Raw genomic sequence first — 22947 nt, 5'->3', positions numbered from 1 at the left:
ATTCATTTAACATTAAATAAAGTATAACTTGAATCCAAATTCTGAAAGATGATTTATTTAATTATAACGTGAAATGATTATAAGAAGAGTGATCGTAACCCATTAATAATCATCATAAAATATTATAATACGCCATAAAACTGACTCAGTCTGATTAAAAATTGCGATATAATGTAAATTTTTCACAATATTTTTCTTTATATCTAAAAACGTGTAAAATCACGAATGTAAAAGGAACCTAATTTAGATAAATCTTATCTTATTGTTATATTTTTCCTATATATATTATATCAATGTATTATGGTACTACCTTATACATTTTGTATATATAAGGTATATATAAGGTAATAATCTTATATAAATATTTTTTATCTTTACAATAATTCCTGCAGGTGTTAACTATATCTGTATAGCTACACATGCACACTTATTTAATAAAAACTATATAATAATAAAACTTTTATATTTATATTGCACTTATATCATATTTCACTTACGAATTTTAAATTATTAGAAAATATAAAATTAGACAACGTAATGACGATTTATATTGTTTTCAAAACAAGAGAAAAACTCAAGAATATTACGATGACCTTGAAAGAAACATTACAATAGTAAACGAAATAACTATCTCTTGATATTTATGTTTCTACATGGAATTTTTGTGTAAAGAAAAAAAAATCCTAGGACTGTTCTAACAGATCGTTTTCCAATAAGAAATAGAAAAATTTAAGTAATAAGAAAAGTAATAAATATAAAATAATAATTTAAGTAAAAAGTAAGTAATAAGAAAATATAAGTTTGAAAAAAATAATCATGCATTAAAAATTCTTTAAGGATATAAATTTTTAAGTAATAACGAAATACACAAATTGTCGAATGTAGAAATATGTTGTAAATTTTGTAAGTACATAACGGATATGACATAAGAAAATATAACGACATTATATCTATATTGTTTCTAAGAACATTAAAATGGCAAAGTCAGAAACATAATGAATTAAAAAAAGCAAGATATTTATTGTTGTAATTAATTGTGTACTTACATAATTACATGTCCTTGGAAAGTTTTCGAAACGTTTTGTGCGCAATGTTTCAAAGATATCGCCTTTTTATTTTTTATTTATTTATTTATTTTTTTTCTTTTTTTTTCTTTTTTTTTTTTTTTAAGATAAATACAGAGTACGACCGATCGATTCGAAATCCCTCTTCTTTTTCAGAAGTAAATTTGACGTTGAGCAAATAAACATATTGAGGAACGGTGAACGTTTGAAGTAGTCCGCCGACAATTGTGTTCGGCTCGTGATCTCTCGTCGGCTTCTTTTTTTCCTCTTTCGCTCTCGTTTCTCCGCCCAGTGACTCTTCGGAACGTCCTTTGGGTAAAATCAGTATTATTCTTCAAGTCACAAGTCAAGGAGTAGTGGGGTGATCTCAAAGGTATTCCGCTGTTTGTAAGATTATTGTTCATTCGAGCAGCCGTCCTTTTCGCTGAGAGAGTACTACGTCTTTTTCCATCATTGACATTCGAATATTTCTAAAAAAAAAAAGAATCGCAAATTCTCTTCTTTTCTCTCCTCTACTCTATTCTAACTCTACTACAAGTTTGAACATTTCATTGAGACTAAGATATAGATCTTTCCAAGGATCATTTTAATGATCTTTCAGATTTCTTCTATATACATCATTCACGTATTCTTGTGGAAAAAGTGCAAACATTTATTATTACAATAACAATATTGTTTTGAATTTATCTCGTCCATTTTATAAACTCCCAAATTTTTCTATTTCATTGAAATATATATATATATATATATACCAATTCTTATGAATAAATATGATCTAACGTATAATCAAAAGCAATAAAACAGATCATACATATTGTATCTCGATTCAATTGACTTCTTTTTGAAATAAACAAAATTTAATTAAATAGTTTAATTTCTTATCAGATGTGCAAATAAAATTTACAGTATGTATCCGTTGAAACCATTACCTACAATTTTATATTTACATAGTATATGCGTATGTGTGTGTGTGTGTGTGTGTGTGTTTATATATATATATAATCATATTTGTAAAATCGATTCAACAATTAAAAAACTTTGTACACAATATTTAATGGCTTATATGAACATATGATTAAAATATACCTACAATTGTGATATTACTGTACAGACACCTTTAAAATTGATAAATTCTATCGCACCAGTTTACGGTAGATTTATTTGAATTAGAGTTCCTTTAGCTTTAGTATTTCAGGGAGAAAAAAAAAACACAAATAGTCGATATAAATTATGAATCACCATGCGTTTTCAAATGTATTTTCAAAGTAGTTCTATTGATAAATGCTTTAGGGCATATGGGACATGGATGTGCACGCGATAGATGGTGCTTCAAGTGTTCATTTAGTTGCGCACTAGTCTTAAACATTTTCTTGCAAATATTACACTTATGTTCTTCCGCATTCTCCAAATGAGTTCTCGTGTGTTGATCGACTTCAGCAACGTTATCAAATTCTTTCGAACATACTCTACAACTGAACGTCACAGCTCGCAAAATACCTATTTGACCGCCAGTTAATGGTGTTGGTACAGATATTATATTACTTGGCTCAGCTATGTTGCAACGTATTCCTTCTTTCTGTGTATGACAATTAACATGATTTCTGTAAAATAATAAATTAATATAATTAATATTGAATAAAATAGGATATCACATTCTGTTAAAAATATTTAAAATCAAAGTCCATGAATCTTTACCTATATGCATGCTCGTTTCTAAAAGTAATATTACATGTTGGACATAAATATTCTTGCTGAGGTACTTGAACCGTTACAGGCGATACTTTTGCTCTGCCAATACCTTCGAGTTTTATCGAAGGATGCATAAGAACGTAGTGATTCCTTATTTCGTCTTTGGTATCAAATATTTCAAAACATCTGTGACATTTGTAAGGAAATAAAGGATCAGTGCTTACATGTGACTTAGCATGTTTATCAAATGACATTCGCGAACTGCATTCGGTCAGGCACATATCACAAACAAAATGTTTTTTAACATGAAGGTACAGTGATTGCGGCGATGCAAAAGACTTCTGACATACGGAACAAACATTGGTTTTCTCTATTTGCGCGTTACATTTCTTCATAACATAATATTTGTTACATTCCTCGCATTGGAATGCCGGTTTCGTTCCATACATGGCCTTTTTTAATTTGCATCCTCCTTTGATACATGGTGGTTTTTTTACTTTACTAATTTTTACCATTTTTTCGGCTGGAGGTTCATCGTTCATTTCTGGTTCATCCTTGAATATTAGCATCTCATTATTCGAAATAGCAAAATCTTCTACTTCCTGATTAGATAATATTACTGGCTCCTTAGTGTCTGATTCTGGCTCTGCTTGTATTTTTTCTATCTGTATTGTTAAACGATATATATTTTTTCCAATATCCATTTCTTTATATGGCGTGGATGTAGTTGGATCAGTACCATTTACTGGTTCCTTGAATGCATTAGTTTTATTTTCTAAATTCGATTCTTCAATCTGTTATAATCCATAGAAAAATTTAAATGAAGAAAATTTTGGAGATATCAAATATTTAAAATAAAATACCCAATTAAACTCTACTTACGTTTTCTCCTAATTGTGTAAATGGGCTTTGTGGGGGTGTTACCAAGCTATGAGAATCATCATCTAAATTTTTTTGCTTCGATGGTAAGATCTTTGAAGATTCCACTTGTTCATTATTTTCAGCTTTTCGTTTTCTTTGCAGATCTTGAAGATAATCGATTTGTGAAGATGGGTTTGATTATTAATGACCTAAGTGAAAAAATAAAATAATTACCTTCACCATTGCGAAAAATAGTTGGTATTGCATTTGTTTTCAATTCATTCGATGCGGTAAAATAATTTTTTTCAAAATGTAATTCACAAACATATAAAGAATCATTTCCATCGCAGGAATTAAGAACTAATCTACAGTTTTTGATCCATTGCTGACGTCTCCTAGAAACATTAAAATAAATAAATTCTAACACTAATTAAAAAACATATTATAAATATATTTTATATATAAGAAGAACATAATAAATATATGTACAATGTAAGATATGCCAATTAAATTATAAAAATATATAATATAATTATTCTATTAAAATGTAAAGATAAAAAATAATGAAGTTACGTACGTGTCATCTTCTGGAAAAGCAAATAATGATATTTCTCGACCGTCGATTTTCGTATTTTGATCTGATAAACAACCACGTACTTTACAAGCGAACGTCATATTATAATAGAGGTTATATTCGTCCCTGGAATTCCAGAAACAAATTATAAAAGCAAAACTAAATAAAAATTTTCCATAACCTATAAACTATACTTGTTTAAATACAATACAGTGTCGCAAATAATATGAATACGAAATTTTCACTACAAAAAAAAAATTTACAAAATCGAATATATTATTTATTAATGGTTTATTGCAATTCACCGTTCGTATGAAAAATATAAATTAACCAATCATTAAATGCTGACTCTCGTTTTAATCTGCAATTACTATTGGATAATCAATTGATTCAGTTCATTAGAATATCAATTCTTTCTTCCAATAGAAACGAAAGAAAGATATACAACTTCCCCCTATTAGACGTATACGTTTTGCTGATTGGTCGTAAACCTGTTACATTAAAGATGTCGCTCAAAGTCAACACTTCGATTGGTTAAAAACGAATAGTTATAATATATTGAAGTTCTTAAAATACTTCAAATAGCGTTATTTACATCGTAAATATATGTCTTTTAAGATATTCTGTGTTAAGAATTTTATTAAACTTTATTGCGTATAAAAAGAAAATTAATGGATTAAAGAAAAGAATACAGTCTTTACGTGTAATAGTGTCCATATTTTAAAAGAATTCTAATTTTTAAAAGATCATGTTGCAAGCTGTCTTAAAAAATAAAAATGATGTACTCATGAATTTTTGTGCACCTTGTTTACAACCAACTGTTACATGTGATACTATTAGTACAGAAGGATATGATGTGACTAATCTTATACAAGATCCTTGTAATGGCTTCTTAGCTTATTCTTGTATAAAACCACCAGTACAAATTGACTTTACGTTCCTTTGCAATATACAGATTCATCATATTTGTATTTGGCCATCCGTTGGTTCACAGAAATCATCTGGTTTTCAAATTTATGCAAAGACAGTTAATAATAATACCATGTCATATACTTTATTATCAAGTGGATGTTTAAGTGAAAACAATACTGGAGTATTATTTTATGCAGCAAATGTAAATCCTGCTAATATTTCAATAGCACCAAACTTTTTGCAACGTTATATTAAAGGATCAGCTCGCAATATAATATCTCAAACTAAAAGCTTACGAATATGTATATTTAAAACACAAAATTCAGTACCAGCGCTAGGTAAAATTGAAGTATGGGGATCGGTGTCACCAAAATCTAGCAAAGATATTATAGCAAGTATAGATGCTTTATGGTCAGCTTCTCAAACATCTGTGCCTTGTTTGCCCGCAATAAATCATCAATCTAATATCTCTACTATTAATGTCAAGAATGCTGATGTAGAGAACAATACGTATGTATATTAATTTGTAAAATTTACATTTGTTCTTTTTTTTTTCTTTTTTTTTTTTTTTTTTATATGGTAAAAATTATTAAATTGTTTCATATTTGTAATAGAAACAATGCAAAAATTGCACTGGAAATACCAGATAGTTTTTTAGACGCAATTACATGTGAAATCATGACTCAACCCATTCTGTTGCCCAGTGGTAAAACTATCGATCAAACGACATTAGAGAAACATGAAGAAAGTGAAGCTTTGTGGGGTAGGTCTATATCGGATCCATTTACTGGACTTCCGTTTAATGAAAATCGTAAACCTATAATGGCAACTACATTAAAAATAAGAATAGATAAATTTCTCCTTGAAAACTCAACTAAAGATGAAATTAAAAGATTACCGCGAGTACTGGGTAATAAATCAATAAATCATAACACCCCGTATCAATATCTCATAGCATGTCAAAATAATGGAAATTCAAAAGAATCTACTTCACTGATGAAGGATTCAACCAGAAAAAATACTAACGATTCACAAGTGAAAATTCCCTTGGTATTAAATAATACAGTTCAAAGAAAAAGTCAACGTCATAAATTACCTATGACTCCAATTCATTCGAAGACTGTTCCTTATGTCAAAAAATTAAAGACATCCAACTTGGATTCTTCCATAAACTGTGATAATGATATAGAAAGAAGTATTGATAAACAAATTCATCAGCATAATGTAGATAGTGATATTGATGCTGATATTCAAGTTGCATTGTCGTCTCTTAAACGTTTTAGTACACCAAAAAATCTTAAACTTTATACTTCAACTGTAAATAATTGTAATTGTTGTACAAATAGTATACTTTATAAATTACCATGTAATCATGTAGTATGTAGAAGAATACTAACAACAGCTGAAAAGAATCAATGTCACTTATGTGGTTTAATTTATACAAGAAATGCTGTAGAACGTATACATGATTAAGCAAAAGTAAGTAAGGCATAGTAAAATTAAAGCAGTTTATATAACTTATTATTTTGTTTTAAATGAAACTAATGCAGTTTCTTATGTTCCTTAATTAAATAAACGTATAAATATAATTTAACAATTTATATAAGTATTAATTATTAAAAACATTAAAAAATATTATATGATGCTTACAAGCATAAAAATTTATTAGTAGATCTATTCAATGAATTTTTATTAATTTTGGAATTAAACCTGATCACTGTACATTTTATAAAATATACAAAATGTATAATAAATATTTTAATAAATTATGTGATATAATATTGTTCGGTTACCACATAATTTTATACATTTATGTTTTTTAGCATACATATATATTTGTATATATTCATAAATATATCCATCGCAATATTTTGTTTAAACAAATAAGTAATAAAAGAAAAAAGAAAAGGAATTGTGCATTTATATTTTATACAAAAGATTTTTCTACGAATTATATTTTATATATTGCAAAATATATTGTACGAATCGTTTTATAATAATTCAGAGATATCTGTTGTATTAATATATAAATTTTTCTACTTTTATAATAAAAAACGTTCGATATTAAACTTTTACGATCGACAATATTTTTTTGAAATTACTTTTATCAATTTTCGATAATTTATAACACAGTAAATCCACTACCTTGACTTTGTCGTTTAGCAATATTAAAAAGTGATACTAAATAATTACGTGTTTCGGGGCTGACATAAAAAGTAAGTATATGATCAGAGTTTGTTGTTGGTGTTTCTAAAATGTCAGATTGTCCGTCACTATTTGTAGATAAACTAGCTAAGCCAGTGCTGCTTGTACGTACGTATTCTGCAACCCTTGCTCTCATTTCTTGATCCATCTGAAAAGAATATTTCCATTTATATCTATTTATAGGAACAATTACAAATTATTCACAGATTGTCATTATACCTCATGTTCAGTGGGCGATAAAGTTCTATTAATTTGTGGTATTGTCGGTGGACAATATAAACAAAGCATTGTTGATTCTGAAGAATGATCAATACTGGTTAATTCTTTTAAAGGCAATATCTTTTCCACGCTATCTTCAGCTATATTAACAAGTAATAATGCTTGCCGCGTGAGAACTAAAGTTACAGCACGATTATTTCCTTGTTGTAAAACATAATCTGCATTCGCTACATGCAGAATATTATCACGAGTGTTTTCTAACAGGGGTAGTAAACGCCATGCATATCGAATAGATGCGTTATTATTACCACTGCTATACTGAACCACTGGATGTTGTCGAGGCTGTAAAAGATTTATTAGATATAAATTAAACATATGCATTATAACGTTATACGAAATAATTTACATTCTGCAAAGAATAATTTACCAGAGGTAAAGGATTCCATCCTGCACCCTGTAATAAACCTTGTCCGGTAAGAGCAACTAATTCTGCAGCTCCACTAAGAGGTTTTGTTACTACACCAACTAATCCAAGTCCAACACCTGTAACTAAACTTTTAGTTGTTGCTTCACCTGACCATACCTGTTGTAAAGGATGATGTGCCAATCCAGCAACAGCAGCTGAAAGTATATGATATGAGAATGTGGACATATTAAAATTATATTAATAAAATATTATTTAAAAGAGATACATACCAAGAATACTCATACCAAATCCAGTTAATCCTTGATAAAGTCCTTGAGCCATACCCTGTGGACGCATTCTTCTGGCTTCTTCTTGACGTTGAAGATGTTCTTCATCTAACGTTAATCTATCTAAATTTCGAGCAACGCTAGATGCTAATTTTGTCACAGAATTAACAGTACCTATAAAAACATATGGATAAATATAATTATTCAATTAAATTAAAATAAAAATATTTTAATGTATAAATATATATATATATATATATTATTGATTAAATTATTATCACCTGCTGTGATATGCTTCATTAAACTAGCAGATCCATGTGTTATGCCAACGATAAAACCCCAAGGTCCTTGCAATAAACCTTGAAATGGAAGAGAAACGAAGTCTCTAAGACCTGAACCAAGTGCTTGTGCTAAGCCTCCTGGGGATCCAAGTATTTCTAAGGATCCAACCACCCAACCTATGACATATGTTTTGTTAAATATCTAAATTTATCAATAATATTTATTAAGTAATTTAAATTTACCTGCACCAAATATAGCACCAGATAAATAATGCATAGTAAGTGCATTCCCTAGCCTATAGGGTGTAGTTAAAATATTTTTCCTTTCAAAAGTGCTAAAATATAACGGTGAATGATCCAATGCCACGTATAAACGTACGGAGGTATGTACACTGAGTAAAATCGATACTGGATCTATTCTAAAATTTTGCAATCTTAATGGTGCACTCAATATTTTAGCATCGATCATAATATAATCTGATACATAAAGAGTTGTTGATATCAATGCTGGTTGAATTTTCTTTAATGTGCTTGTTGGCGCACTAAACCGTGGCGGTACCATAGAATTTGCATAATCTAATAAATGACTTATGTACGTATCTTCGATATAAGCACTAATAGGTGCAAATTTCAAATGTAAGTCCTTTGACACTAAAAAGAAAATGATAAAGATAATATATTATAATCTTAATTATAACACCTTAAGTTATTAGTATATTTAGTTAATAATATACACATAAATTGTAACACAATTTTTATTCATACCTATTATATCACCATTTATTTCGCAAACATAATCAGCAGTTATCAAAGAATTTTCTTTAATTTGTTCCATATTACTTATTAAACAGTTAGATGGATAAAACGTCGTTCCTCTAGTTATAAGTGGACTCTGACTGATTAATACCACAGGAAAATCAAAACCTCCTTGATCAAATACTTGATTATCTAATTGTAAATCTCCTATACATATACAAAGGTTCACAAAGGTAGGTTTCGCGTGTAATGTTACGATTAAATCTGTCATGGACAAACTTGCAACTTCAGTTCTTTGACCATTCTTATTAATATCTTTTAATATAATAATAGTAATTCCATGAAAATATATAGTTGCAGAACCTTCCCTGTTGGTTGTTGCATTAGTTTCATTTATTAATTTCAATTGATTATAATTATTATGATTCTTATTATTACTTTCTTGAGGAATTAATTGTTTTAAGTTGGTTTGCGATGAAATAGAGGAATCTGTTACAGAAGCATCTTCTTGTGCTGAGAAAAAACTAGTTGCTGATGTTGAACTACTAGAATATTGTATATTAACTAATTCTTTATTATCTTCTGTTGAAGTTTTGAAATTCTTTGAAATTATTTCAATTTCATCCATTTTATGTTCTTTATGCATTAATCGATTTCTAATATCCCTAGCAGATACCTCTATTTGTGAGATAGGAACGACATTAATATGTGTGGTATAGCAACGATTGTGCATTATCAATTTAACGTCCCCATAAGAAGGTAATCGAACGTAATGATCCATAGGAATATTTGTTAATGCAGAGAGACTAATGCCGCGTGACCATTGCAATTCCTTTCGTTGTATTGCTTCATCGTTATTAGGTAATGCAGATAATAACAGTATATTACATGTAGTTGGTACAGAAGTATCAGGTAATCTGTTACCAATGCATGGAAGAGAATAATGACATGCAGCACCAGTTTCCACTTCACAGATCCATGCAAAATGTGGTGTATCTGATACAATTCCATCTGCATTTTCATTGGCTTGTCCCAATAAGAGTTTATAAGGACACATATTCTCTAGCAATAACTGAGGATGATTATCAACTTGAACCATAATATACGATGTACCTTTGTCTTCTTGAATCGTTAATACTACTGACATGGTAGTAGAGCCATTTGGAATAGCAACACACTTACGACTCATGGTCTGATCAATTTTAATTGGACAAGACCATTTGTGCCCTAAACTCAGTGAAATATATAATACAAGGGATTCGATGTTACTATTTTCATACAACATGTGCCATTGAACAATAGGTGTAGCTTGATGTTGATCTTCAGATGGTCGAATATTTTGACTGTAAGGAGTAAGGTCGTGCGGTAACTTTAAGTCTTTTGATGATTCATCAACTGCAAGTGTAGCGATACATAATTCCTGATTTGTCAAATTACCGATAACGTGACTACTCGTTACTCTCACTAAACGCATATCTTCGTGCATGCTAGAAGTAATACTGACTATAGTCACACTAGATCCACAATCAACAATAGTTTTGATGTTGCCCTCGACGGGAATGAGTCCTCCGATACGAGGCATATAAAAACTTTGACTCCAATCAGGTCTAGCTAATTGAAGAGCTTGTGAAGTATAATACGTATCACCGATACCAACTCCTAAATGGAAAGTGCCTTCTAATTTTGGTGGTGTCACGATTCCATAATGAGGAACTTGACAAAGTTCGGTATCTTCAGATACAAGAGAAATATAACATCCTAAAGAATTTAATATGAAGCACCATGGTTGTAATTCCAATAAAAGAGTACTCGATACTAATCCAGCATCTTGATATTTAACTTGAACATGAGTTTGTGGTTGTTCCGCGGGTATCCATTCTGCTATATCATCCGCTTGAAAAGGCCATCCTGTCTCATCCTTTTGACTTTCTAATTCTTTCAGAATATTATCTATATCTTCTATTTCGGGTCTTCTAAAAAATTTTCTTTGATCCACTGAACTGTATGACAATGGCACATACGGATTAGACGCACAAATTCCAGATTCTAATTGGAATGTTAATTGATGGAAATGCTCAAATGTACCAGGGCAATACAATTGTTGGCGTTCGCCACGTCCGTTTACTATCGTGCTTGATAACATTTTTAACGATGGTGTTTCCATTTGTACTTTTGCTGGTACTGGTAAATGCGATCGTATCATATAAAGTGGACTCAATACAGCAAGTATTTTCATTTTTTCATGAACGATTTGTGTTATTATCCGTACCCAAATACTAAAGAATTGACCGCGTTCTTGTAAAGGCACTTTCACGAGCCACGGTTGGCTCAATTTAGCATTGGGTTGAAGAGGTATATCTCCTGTCCATGATAAATTTGGTATATTCGTGAAACGTAAGCGCATTGCCATTTTTTTGTTATTCTCAATGACAATAGTCGATGGTTGACTCTTTCCAAACAACATATACGCATTTTTTGATACAGTCACTTTAGTACTAGTTTCAGCTTCGTATTTAACTAATTTCATTTCAAAATTGTCCATTAATTGATTTGAAATTATGAGCTGTCCGCTAAATGTTACAAGTTTTTGCGTAGCCGATAATGATGTAATATTTACAAATATAGTCATATCGACCAATGCATTAGTAAATTCTACCAAATAAATTCCATCTTTATTTACTGAAAATGGTCGACTCCACATCCAAGCATTTGCTTCTATCGATATTCGTATCATATTATTGCCAATATGTCTCCATGAATAAAAATTACATTCTCTGGTTTCTAATAATACATTATCATCTGTACCGCTTTGTCCAAAACGAATTGGAATATTGCAATCATTAGCTATAACATATCTCGTTAATATAATGACGCCTTTATCCTTTGTATTTAACGATGCGGACCATAAATAAGAAGATACAGAAAGAGTGTGAGTTATTGTTGGACTCAGTTTTAATGAAAAAGGCTTACACATTACGATAATATCAGTTTTATCTGACAGAGAAATTTGAAATTTTCCATCTAATGGATCCAATACTTCTTGCATAATTAAATAACCATAATCCAATATATGAATACTGATTACACCATTAATATCGATAAGCGTTGCGCCATCCATCCATCTATTAAAAACAAGTATGGCACCTTTATGTTCTATTGACATGAAACATTGCATTTCTGGAATAGTGCCCTTCACTGTAAAGTTATGTAATGGATGAAGTAAAGAATCATAAGTAGATGATTCTATATGATTGTATAATGACACGTGAATAATGCCAATGTTTAAAGCTGCTTGTAAATTAGGTATTATCGACGAGTTAAAATAAGAATCAATGCGTAAGCAGGCTGCCAATGCTCTAGCAGATACAAGAGTTTTTGAAACTGAATTATTAATAGGCATTATTAATATTACACGCCAAACACACGCTACCACACGTGCTGGTGCTTTTTCGGGAAGATCCAATCGATAAGTATCAGTTTCTGATAAATAAAAATCAGCATAATGTTGATAAGCCATGTGGCTATCGCTCCAGTATTGTAAAGCACAGGACACTCTATCAGTATAAAATCCTTCATTGTCTGATGTCTATAAAATATAATAATATATGTAAATTTGAATTACATTCATTATAAATAATATTAAATATTTCACTCTTACTTCAAATGGTACAGGAGAAACATGTATTTTCGTTAAAGTTCTTGGCTGAGGATATCTCCAAGCCATTGCTTGTTGAGGATAAGTAAAAAATATGACCTGCATATATCATAAACATTAAAATATTTTATCATAAATAATGCATGTACATTTCTTACCTGGTATGGGAAAGGTAACTCATCTCCTGTACCATCTATGAACTGGAATGCACCAGCTTTCAAGTCATCCTTATAATGCTGTTCAGTTGATAAAACAACTTGCATTTCATTGCTATTATCCTTTATGTTAGACGTTTGAAAATTATTTAAAAGTAGTTGGCAATCTTCGATTACAGTCTTTATAATTTGTATTTGATCTGGACCAATATCCAGATAAATACTATCACTGTCCGCTTGTATTTGTATTTGAGGAACAGCTTCAACATCTTGCCAAGACTCCCAGAGAAGACATATTGTTACATTATAGCACCATGGTTTTAATAAAACTTTTATACTTCCATTAAGAATGGCAGATATAATAAAAGAATCGACGGATATATTTGAAAATATTCTGTCTGGTCTTAAAAGTGTCGAAATATTTCCATTTAATGTTGCTAAACTAAGGATTATTTCTGAATCAGAGCTAGTCTTTAACGAAAGTACAATTTGTTTTGTACTTAAATTTAAATCTGGTAAATGGATTCTTTTGTTTTTAAATGACAATTTATCGTGGACAGCTTTCCTATCATCGACATCTTTCCTGGATGATTTTCTATTATTTTCATCAATAAAACATGACGAAATCTAATAAAAAAATAAAGAACATATATTTATTATGTGACAATTACAATAAAATATTAATATGAAATAGTATATTTCTTTCATATAATACCTTACTATTTATATCATTTATTAGATTTAGTCTTGATAATGAAAAATGAACTTTTGTAGGACGACCCATGTCCACAAAGAAATGAGTGTTTTTTCCAGGAAATTTTTCACATTTTATTATTACAAATGATGGTGGAATACCAGTATCTGGATGTGGTATGCCACTTTTTGTTTGTATCATAAAAATATTAAAATCCTTTTCAGTTGGTATCGAACTTAATTCTTGTGCATCTTTGGCACCTAATGCTATTGTCATATCAAAACAAGAAATCTGCAATAGCATGTAATAATAATAAATATAAACTCGTAAAAAAGAGAGAGAGAAAGAGAGAGAGAGAATATACAATTTGATAAGTATTTCTTGAAATATTAAATTAATGTTAAACTGTAACATACTTGCATCTTTTGTGATAAATTTTGTTGCCAGAGATAAAGATTTGGTTGATTGATCATTAAATAAAGTAAAGGTTGCTTTAAATTACCATTATCTTCTTCATCTGCATCATTTATGTCCTATAATACATAAAAAAAAAAAAAAAGAATTCAATACACTTTTTAATTAATTATATTAGAAAAATATATGAAAGTAGAAATACTTACTACTTCATATTCCGAATTGATATGTATCCTTTGTGTTTCATAAAGTATGAACGTGATTTTTCCACAATTAATTAGAAATTCACATGGAGGTAACATTAATACTTCTGAGAATGGTGGTTTTCCCTATTACAAATAAAAACCATTAAAACTCTATTGTATTTGTATGTTAAAAATAATATAAATTTTACATACAACAATTGTTGAATTTATACTAGACATTTCAAAGTCTACACCACTATCCTTTGTAACATCTATCTCTTGCTCTTCAGACGTGTCTTTTATCCAAGCAACTTGCTTTAAAATTGGCGAATTTTTGTCACTTTTATCATTAGAGACATCTGTAATTTCGATCTCCTGTGCTTCTCCTGATAATAATGTCTTACATTCGTTAGATAAGATGGAAATTAATTTAAGTTGATCTAGATTAACTGTTATTTCAATATCTGTCATACAATTTATTTCCACAGCACTTCCACAAACTATTGTGTCAGGTTTCAATTTGATCGTTGGAGCAATTATTAAGCAAAGATCGAACCTATATAAATATACGTATATATATATATGTGTGTACACATACAAGATTTGAAAAATTGTTATATACATATTAATATTATTATAAAGCTAAATTATTTTAAAACTTACTTAGCTAGTACAGGAAAAGTAGAAAAATGTGGTTCTAAACTGTTCCCATTTCCAAGTTTGTTCCATTCTAATGCAGGGTTCTCATTCATTGTATAAAGATAGGATTGGGACATACGCTGAAAATAATACTTTCATTGAAGATATGTTATTAATTTAAATGATGAAAAAAAAAAAACAAAATAAATATCATCATGTATTATATCAGACCTTATTAATACTCATTTGGTAGTTCTTCCACGTAGTACTATATACACATATACCCTTCACATTAATTTCATATTGACGATCTTCTACTGCAGAACCTGGTATATTTAATATATTTGCTTGTGCAGCATGTTGATATATATCTGAACGCAATGGTGTTCTACAAATTGGATTTTCTGCATGTGGTGTAATACGAATACCATCGAGCTATATTATTGAGGAAAAAAAAGAAATTTTAATCATCAGACTGTATTATTTGTTCAAAGTTCAATCTGCATAAATAGACAAAATATAATTATCATTACCTGTAAAATTAATAAATCATGTTGTAATTGATATCTAGCAGGTGTTGATACCGGTATCATAAGTCTAAGTCCTTTAAATTCTAAATGTATCAATGGTAAAAACTCATTATTGATGTTTGTAATTTTTACTAATATAGATGTGATGATTTCTTGTTGATCATTCTTTGCTACTTTTAGATCTTTTTTATCTATATTAATAAGAGGTTTTGCCAATTGCACATATTTGCTAAGTATACTAAGAGGTAAAATAATGTCAACCATTTGTATTTTTATATCTATTTCAGAGATGTATGCATTTGTAGATATTAATGCTTCTGTAATAACATCTTTCTGTAAAATATAAAAATATTATTCATTTTACGAATATTTCAACATCTCGTATTTATTCATACCTTGTTATTTTTGTAGCGTTTATAAGTACCCCAACGAGTATGAACATTACCCGATTGTGCTCGTGTAAGCGTAAAACTCAAGAAACCAGAATCATCTCCCTTTTCTAAATTGTCTTCTCTGCCACACAAAATTATACCAACGTATTCTCCAACGTCCCAATTTTGTGCATATGGTGCTCTATGAGAAAAAATAAAGAAAGGAAAGTAAAAAGCAAAATAAATGAAGAAAAATTTCCTTTCTTAGATATAATCTAAAAAGATAGATTTTTGCAGAGAACACAATAAAAAAAAAAAAGAATGCAATACAACATAATATACCTTGTATAATGAAATATTGTAACTGTTGTAATTTTACTTTTTAACTTTAGATAAACCGGTTGTAAGTCTAATGAGGTAATAATGTCTTCCATTTCCATGACTAATTTCAAAGAAGGTTTTATTTCTTGTCCCATAACATATAATTTAATGGCTACTTTTGTTATTGTCCATTGAATCCATGCTGTCAAAGTCACGTTATCTTTCTCTGAAATTATTTTATATATTAAATTAAGGAAAAAAAAAAAAAAGAGATTTCGTTAACCAACTTACCTGTAATAATATCATCTCTTGATGTAGATATTGTTGAATTTGTAGTTGTGTCTTCTGGATATATAATCTGTGTAGGTGTAGAAGGGGTCTGTGGTATAGTTGGAAAAACAACTGCATTCTCGTTAATGATATGAGGTACAACAGAATTACTTTCTTTGGGATTGCTTGTAATCAGCAAAATATTAAGAATTTTTTGTATTATACTGCTCATGAACACAACCTAGGAAAATAATATATTATAGTTATTTGACAATACATGAAAATGTTGATATATTAGCACTAATAAAATGATACAAATATTGAAATATACTCTAAGAAATATTACATTACCTGTTCTTCTGAAATGGAAATGATAATAGCTGAATTATCAATGTGAACAAAAAGACTCAATGCAGTAAGAATATTTGAATTTGTTTGCGATGTTGTAGTTTTAGTAGTAAGAGCTACAGTTGCATTTAATGACATTTTCTTAATAAAATTTTTTTGCATTTCCCCTTGTAAAGTATAACAATGAAAATCAGAAAGATTTAATGTCCAAGGAAAACTTTGTGCGTCTAGAATAACAGGACAAAAGTAAGCACATTTTATATTAAATATTCAGCATCTTAAATAAACTTACGATATGTCCACATCCATACAGGCAATTTTACTGGGAATGTTTTGAGATAAGGTGATAATTGCTCAGAATTAATATTATTTGAATGAATCAAAACACTTGGTAGTTTTAAACTTAATATCTGTAGATGTTGATCTTCTTCTAATGCTCTGTTTTTAGCCTGTTCTATACCTGTTATGATTTAATTTATAAAAACGTCATTTTTATCATGTTCAATTGATTTATTTTCTTATTACCATGTGCTCCTATACCGCTCATCGTAGTCGATGGTATATAGATAACAATATGACCAACACATCCACTTAAAACAAGACCAGACCACCATGAATAGAGTTCGGCTAATTTGACCAATACTCCTGATTTCTGCAAGTTCTATCATGGTCTATGCGTAAATGTAATATATTTTGCAACAAATAATATAATTGCATTATATCTAATGAATATATAAATATTAACTTATTCATCTACACTATTAAAGTAAAATATCTTTGTATTTAGGATTCAATAAAATCATTATAATAAAATATAATAAATAAATATAATTAATTGTACCTTTTGTTCTATGTCAATTTTGGATTCATTTTTTTTTTGAATTTCCTCATTTTGAAGCGTTTTTGGCTTTTCACTTATTCTAGAAGATTTTTTTCTATCTTTATCAGAAGAACTATGGACACTTTCATGCAAACTTGGAAAAGTTTTTTTTCGTGTACTAGTATCAGATGATGTACCCTCAGCGGATAATTGGCTGTCTTGACGTATTATACATAATGGTGCCAATTCGTAATAAGTAACTTTATATTCTAACCACTTCAAAAAGAGCGGATCCAAGGAACCTCTTAATGGTGCTACTTGAACTGAGATAAGTGTTGGATATGTTTGTACTGAAGCCTTTTTAGGAAATTGTATTACAGCCATAAAAAGGGGTTTGTTTTCCATTTCACTAAATAATATATACATAATTTAAAAGTGATATATAAAAAAATTCATGTTTACTTATAATTTTAATTGTTATTTATATTTATATAATAACCTGTTAGTATCAGATTCTGGACCTGAGAGTATAAATGCTTGTTGAATACCGCTAAGTGTAAAAACTTTAAGAGAATTTACACTTAATTCATTCACATTCATTATAAATGTTGACATTCTTTTATAATTTATATTTTCCAATAGTACTTCTAGATATATGGGATCTGCAACATATCAAAGAAATGTTTGTAAAAAATTCTTATTTATATACTTGTATAATATTATAAAGACCTTATATATTACATATAATATAATAAAAAATTCTTATACAAAATGCATTTCAAATAATTAAAACTAACATTTATATTACGCGACTGGACATACTTTTTTCTTGGCATGCATCATTTAAGAGAGAAGAACAAACAAGAGGATTTGTTGTTTCAATGGAATCAAACAATGATGTTATTATGGAAGTGGCAACCATCAATTTTGGTTTAGTCCCCATAACTGTAATACTATCGGTATGAAACGTATACGTTTCACAAATTAAATCTAGATGTGTCCAGTATTGTGGATAAAGTAGTTTTTTAATAGAACATTTTACTGAGCATGGCATCATTAACGATATATGATAATTTGTTGTCAAATATAATTGACTCTTTATTCCATCAACCTAAACAAAAATTTTAATGTTGATATGTGATTATATAATTTTATAAATGAAAAAATATACTCAATAATACCTGCATTCTAATATTTTGATGACATTGTTCAAACATAACTGGTAATAATCCAGTTTGTTTAGAAGCACAAGCAGTAAGTCTGAAGGGATACAAAGGCTCAATCATGTATGCAGTTGCTTTATCAAATTCAATGCTTACAATAGGATCATTTGTGAAAGCTGGTGGTAAAGGCACAATCTGCAAGAGTTATGACTACATTAAATATCTGGAACTATAAAAAAACACATCCATAATTTTTATATTAATGCTTACCCTATTTTCAACTATTTTGCGCTGCCGTGGCAATCCAGTAACACAATGATCCGCCAATTGAAATTGTAAAGAAGCATTTACAATAATCAATCTAGTTCTAATCATTGATACATGTTCTCTTAAAGCTTCAAATTCTTCTAGTGTAACGGGAGGAAGTTCTTCAGCAGAAGGATCTAAACCGTTATATTACATTGTAAAGATATTGTATTTTTTTTTTTTTTTGTATGAAAAAAATTTCAAAACAAAAATTTTCTTATTGCTAGATGCATATATTCTTACCAGGTTTGGGTATAATATATGGCGTATAATCATATTTTGAAGCAGCTTGCTTTATTGTGTCTATACGATGGAAGATCCCTGAACACAATCTGACTGTCACATCTCCAATAATATATCTAATTATTTTTTCTTCAGGAAAGTTACTACGATATATAAACAAAAGAAGCATAAAATAACATTGCATAATCTTCATTATGTTTTTTGTACATTTCATATGATTCGAATTTGTTTACCTATATTCAAAATTTGAACCAAACTCTGCTAACTTTTCAGATGTTATGTCATCTGGGAGTTGAACATAATGAACATAATCCATGACAAAAGCTGGACTTCTTTCCATTAATTTTTCCTCTAAAATGAAATAAAGGAATTTCAATATTTATTAAAAGTTCATTTGTATCATTATTATCTGTAATACCTGAAGCAGTAATTAAATGATATTTTATAGTCCCTTGTTTATAGTCCCTTTTCTTTCCTTTATTTTCTAAAGCATTTTTATCAAATAAAGAATCTTTTAAATAATCTGTATTCACTTTTCCTGCTTTTACATATAGTGGCGGCTGAAAAATTAATTTATAGCTTAGAAAAATATTTTGATGCGTATGATATAAATCTTAAAACATACATACCTGTGCACCATCAACAACTTCAAGGTTCCCACAACTACAATTACCTCTGGGATAAAGACGTATGTTAGCCAGACCAATTTGAAGACTAGTCTTTTCTATACCTTGAAGTAATACATCCACTAAAACTCCATTCAAGCGTAATGACAAAAATGATTTGTATCTAAGCTTTCGGGATTTATAAAATAGTTGTTCTTTCACACTTTCAACTACCTACAAACAAAAGTTAATCCATTTAATGTATTCGTAATGATACAAAATACAAATAATAGTTCATCATTGAATATACCTTAAAAGTTAAAATAGTATCGTCAATATAAATGCCTAAATGAATAGTATGTCCAGAATATGCCATTTGTTGTTGACTAGACCAATCGTTTTCCCAATCAATAAAACCAGATGAAATCCAATCAACAGGTAATACTGTTGAAACTATATCCCAAGCCCAGCCACCCCAGCTTACTGCTTCAGTAATTGTTCCTATTATTTGACTAATATCATCTAAAATATTTTCAATTACGTATAATGTTAAAAGACCGTTAATAATATGGTAATAAGAGGTAAGAAAAAGAAAAAATTGGTATTGCAATGAAGATGACAAAACCTTGGCCCAATTCTTCTTTATCCTCAGAATTTGTTGATTTTTCTTTAACATTTGGAAATTGTTTTGTTTGCAAAGCCACTAATAATGAAGCTAATCTAAGTAACATTGGTATTTGCTGTTCGGTCACACTGAATTCCATTTTTTGACAGTGAAGATCTAAACGTGTAATGGATGCTCTTTTAGCAGTATTACTGTGATAATTTACAATTAAACGTATGGCCAAGGAACATCGATATAAAACAGGATCCTATATTTAAAATAATTAGTGTGACTTTTTTTTATATTTACATAATTAAATTAAATTTGAATAAATCTGTAGTACCTGATACACTTCTATTTTTCCAGAAGCATCCATTTTATCTAAGCATAATGTTAAATCTTGAATAGTAACAATTTTTCTGAGCATAACTTCGTAAGTATTAACATCTGTAAATAAATATTTTTAACTAAAAAATGAAATACTTTTAAAGACAATATCCACAATATCCAATGGATACTGGAATTCTTTTAAACTGAGAATTACCAGTAAATGCAGGATTCCATTTATCATCAACAGTTTGGACGCTTAAAAACCTAACATTTACACTCAGCACAATGTCCTCTTCTACATATTTTAATATTAGATTGTTACAATGAATTGTTATATTGTTTACAATTTTTGTTATAATACTTTTAATGTATCCAGGTGGTGCTTGTTCTCTGTTGAAAGTATATCATTGTGTTGTTCAAATTAATATTAAAACAATATAATAGAATTACTTACTGAAACATTTCTTTTTTATTTTGCAAGGAATTATTTATTTTAGTTCCTGGATTTTTTTCATCTTTTAACTTTAAAATACATTCTAAAATAAAAATAATTTGAATTTTTATATTCAAATAATATTTCAAGAAAAGCACTTTGTTTTACATAATAATAAATATTTTACCTATTGTGTTAATTGTTACTATTATTGGTTCTGAGTTAATTTTTACCCATGGAACATGGATCATTAATTCATGTATATGACCGCTAACAAATTTGAAAGGTAAATTCAATTGTTCCTCTAATACTTCTAATCGTAAATCCAAATTTTGAAAAGATGCATCCCCACCCCATAAGGATAACTAAAATATACGAATATTTTTATGTGATCCTTTAGTTATACTATTTTCATTACTTAAAGAATTTGTTAATTATTTAAAGAATATAAATTTCCCTTTAAAAAACATACCTGTGATTGTTCTGGTTTAAAATTTTTAACATATTTAGCAACATAGCTAAGAATTATAGGTGTTATATAGGATTCCAATTTGAACATTGTGATAAAGAATATAAAGTATATAACATAGTTTTGTTAAATTTCTTTGATAAAAATTTATATTTAATTAGTATGCCAATAAGTCCATATGAGGCATCCTTTTCAATATATAATTTAAAGGTATAATTTGTTTATCTGAAAATTATAAATTGATTTAAATAGAAATATTCATCTTTTTATTAACTTAGTAATCGTTAATATTTATTAATAATTGAAAATATTTAAATTTCAAGTTAAATATTTAATAAAAAAATTTTTGATTATAAATAAGTATAAATATATGTTAGAGAGTTATGACACTTAATGTTTGAAACTTTTCATAGAAAAGTGAATTGGGATAAACACAAATTAATAGGCACATTGTAATATGAATTTATTGTTTTCACCATTTCAAGCACATAAGTTATTGTTTGCAATTAATGATTCTAAAATCATATTTCTTCTTGTATACATTCTACCCGCATATAACACGCTAATAAATATATTCTTCTAGCATTAACAAAAGCATAATAAAATGGATTATTTCTTTATAGCAATAATATTTATTTTAATTAACTAATATTAACCTTTTGACAAATGCCAAATCAGCTGCTTGTACAAGATGTTAAGCAACACACACGTCCCAGTATAATCTGATTTTGTCAACTTCTCACGTTTTATCAGATAATTACAAAAATTCGTTTATGTAAAAAATTATTATTTTAATCCAACAATTACGTCAAATATCACAGAAAAGTTTTTATCATTTTTAACTAATATAAAATTTTTCGAATGCATTCCTATACTTCAAATATAACTGACAACTTTTCTTTTTACGTCCAAACGTAGTTGGCAAAACTGCATTATTGAACTATTCAATTTCGATATATATCGATATATGCTAAATATTATCGAAAATTATATGCTCAAAATATATATATAATATACACATAAAAATTGTATAAAAAATATTTAAAAATTTACATAATTGAAACAATATTAATCACTTACGGTACTTGAATAAGTTTTTGTAAAATTTCAAAGAAGTCGTATATTTTAGAACTTCTTG

At 28.7% G+C, this 22947-nt stretch overlaps 3 protein-coding genes across 3 annotated transcripts; 1 reads left to right on the top strand and 2 right to left on the bottom strand.

Moving 5' to 3' along the window:
• Window positions 1-1000: 1000 nt before the first annotated feature.
• On the bottom strand, window positions 1001-4545 carry LOC124425354 (zinc finger protein 717-like). The gene is made up of 6 exons (XM_046965601.1): window positions 4494-4545; window positions 4192-4314; window positions 3849-4009; window positions 3636-3778; window positions 2760-3547; window positions 1001-2665 (listed from the first exon to the last, which is right to left on the bottom strand). Exons 2-6 carry the CDS (start codon window positions 4287-4289, stop codon window positions 2293-2295), a joined length of 1563 nt encoding a protein of 520 aa, XP_046821557.1. The 5' UTR covers window positions 4290-4314; window positions 4494-4545; the 3' UTR covers window positions 1001-2292.
• Window positions 4546-4749: 204 nt separating this feature from the next.
• LOC124425355 (RING finger protein 37) lies at window positions 4750-6881 on the top strand. The gene is made up of 2 exons (XM_046965603.1): window positions 4750-5610; window positions 5715-6881. Exons 1-2 carry the CDS (start codon window positions 4937-4939, stop codon window positions 6571-6573), a joined length of 1533 nt encoding a protein of 510 aa, XP_046821559.1. The 5' UTR covers window positions 4750-4936; the 3' UTR covers window positions 6574-6881.
• A 236-nt stretch (window positions 6882-7117) lies between these two features.
• On the bottom strand, window positions 7118-22723 carry LOC124425353 (vacuolar protein sorting-associated protein 13B). The gene is made up of 39 exons (XM_046965600.1): window positions 22466-22723; window positions 21813-22034; window positions 21528-21705; window positions 21362-21443; window positions 21122-21297; window positions 20921-21024; window positions 20599-20845; window positions 20284-20495; window positions 19998-20207; window positions 19787-19928; window positions 19602-19719; window positions 19369-19511; window positions 19090-19262; window positions 18838-19014; window positions 18479-18767; window positions 18156-18318; window positions 17678-18065; window positions 17362-17497; window positions 17129-17296; window positions 16840-17063; window positions 16510-16729; window positions 16240-16444; window positions 15922-16099; window positions 15530-15859; window positions 15228-15431; window positions 15021-15136; window positions 14571-14913; window positions 14379-14501; window positions 14175-14291; window positions 13780-14049; window positions 13068-13691; window positions 12913-13008; window positions 9264-12840; window positions 8742-9149; window positions 8499-8675; window positions 8221-8391; window positions 7952-8145; window positions 7525-7866; window positions 7118-7453 (listed from the first exon to the last, which is right to left on the bottom strand). The coding sequence occupies exons 2-39, from the start codon at window positions 21897-21899 to the stop codon at window positions 7223-7225; spliced, it is 11343 nt and encodes a 3780-aa protein (XP_046821556.1). The 5' UTR covers window positions 21900-22034; window positions 22466-22723; the 3' UTR covers window positions 7118-7222.
• Window positions 22724-22947: the final 224 nt, after the last annotated feature.

This window comes from Vespa crabro, chromosome 7, assembly GCF_910589235.1.
Source record: "Vespa crabro chromosome 7, iyVesCrab1.2, whole genome shotgun sequence".
NCBI classification, from domain to species: Eukaryota; Metazoa; Arthropoda; class Insecta; order Hymenoptera; family Vespidae; genus Vespa; species Vespa crabro.
Note: the sequence above shows the minus strand (reverse complement) of the source record. Positions and strands in the feature narration are given on the sequence as shown.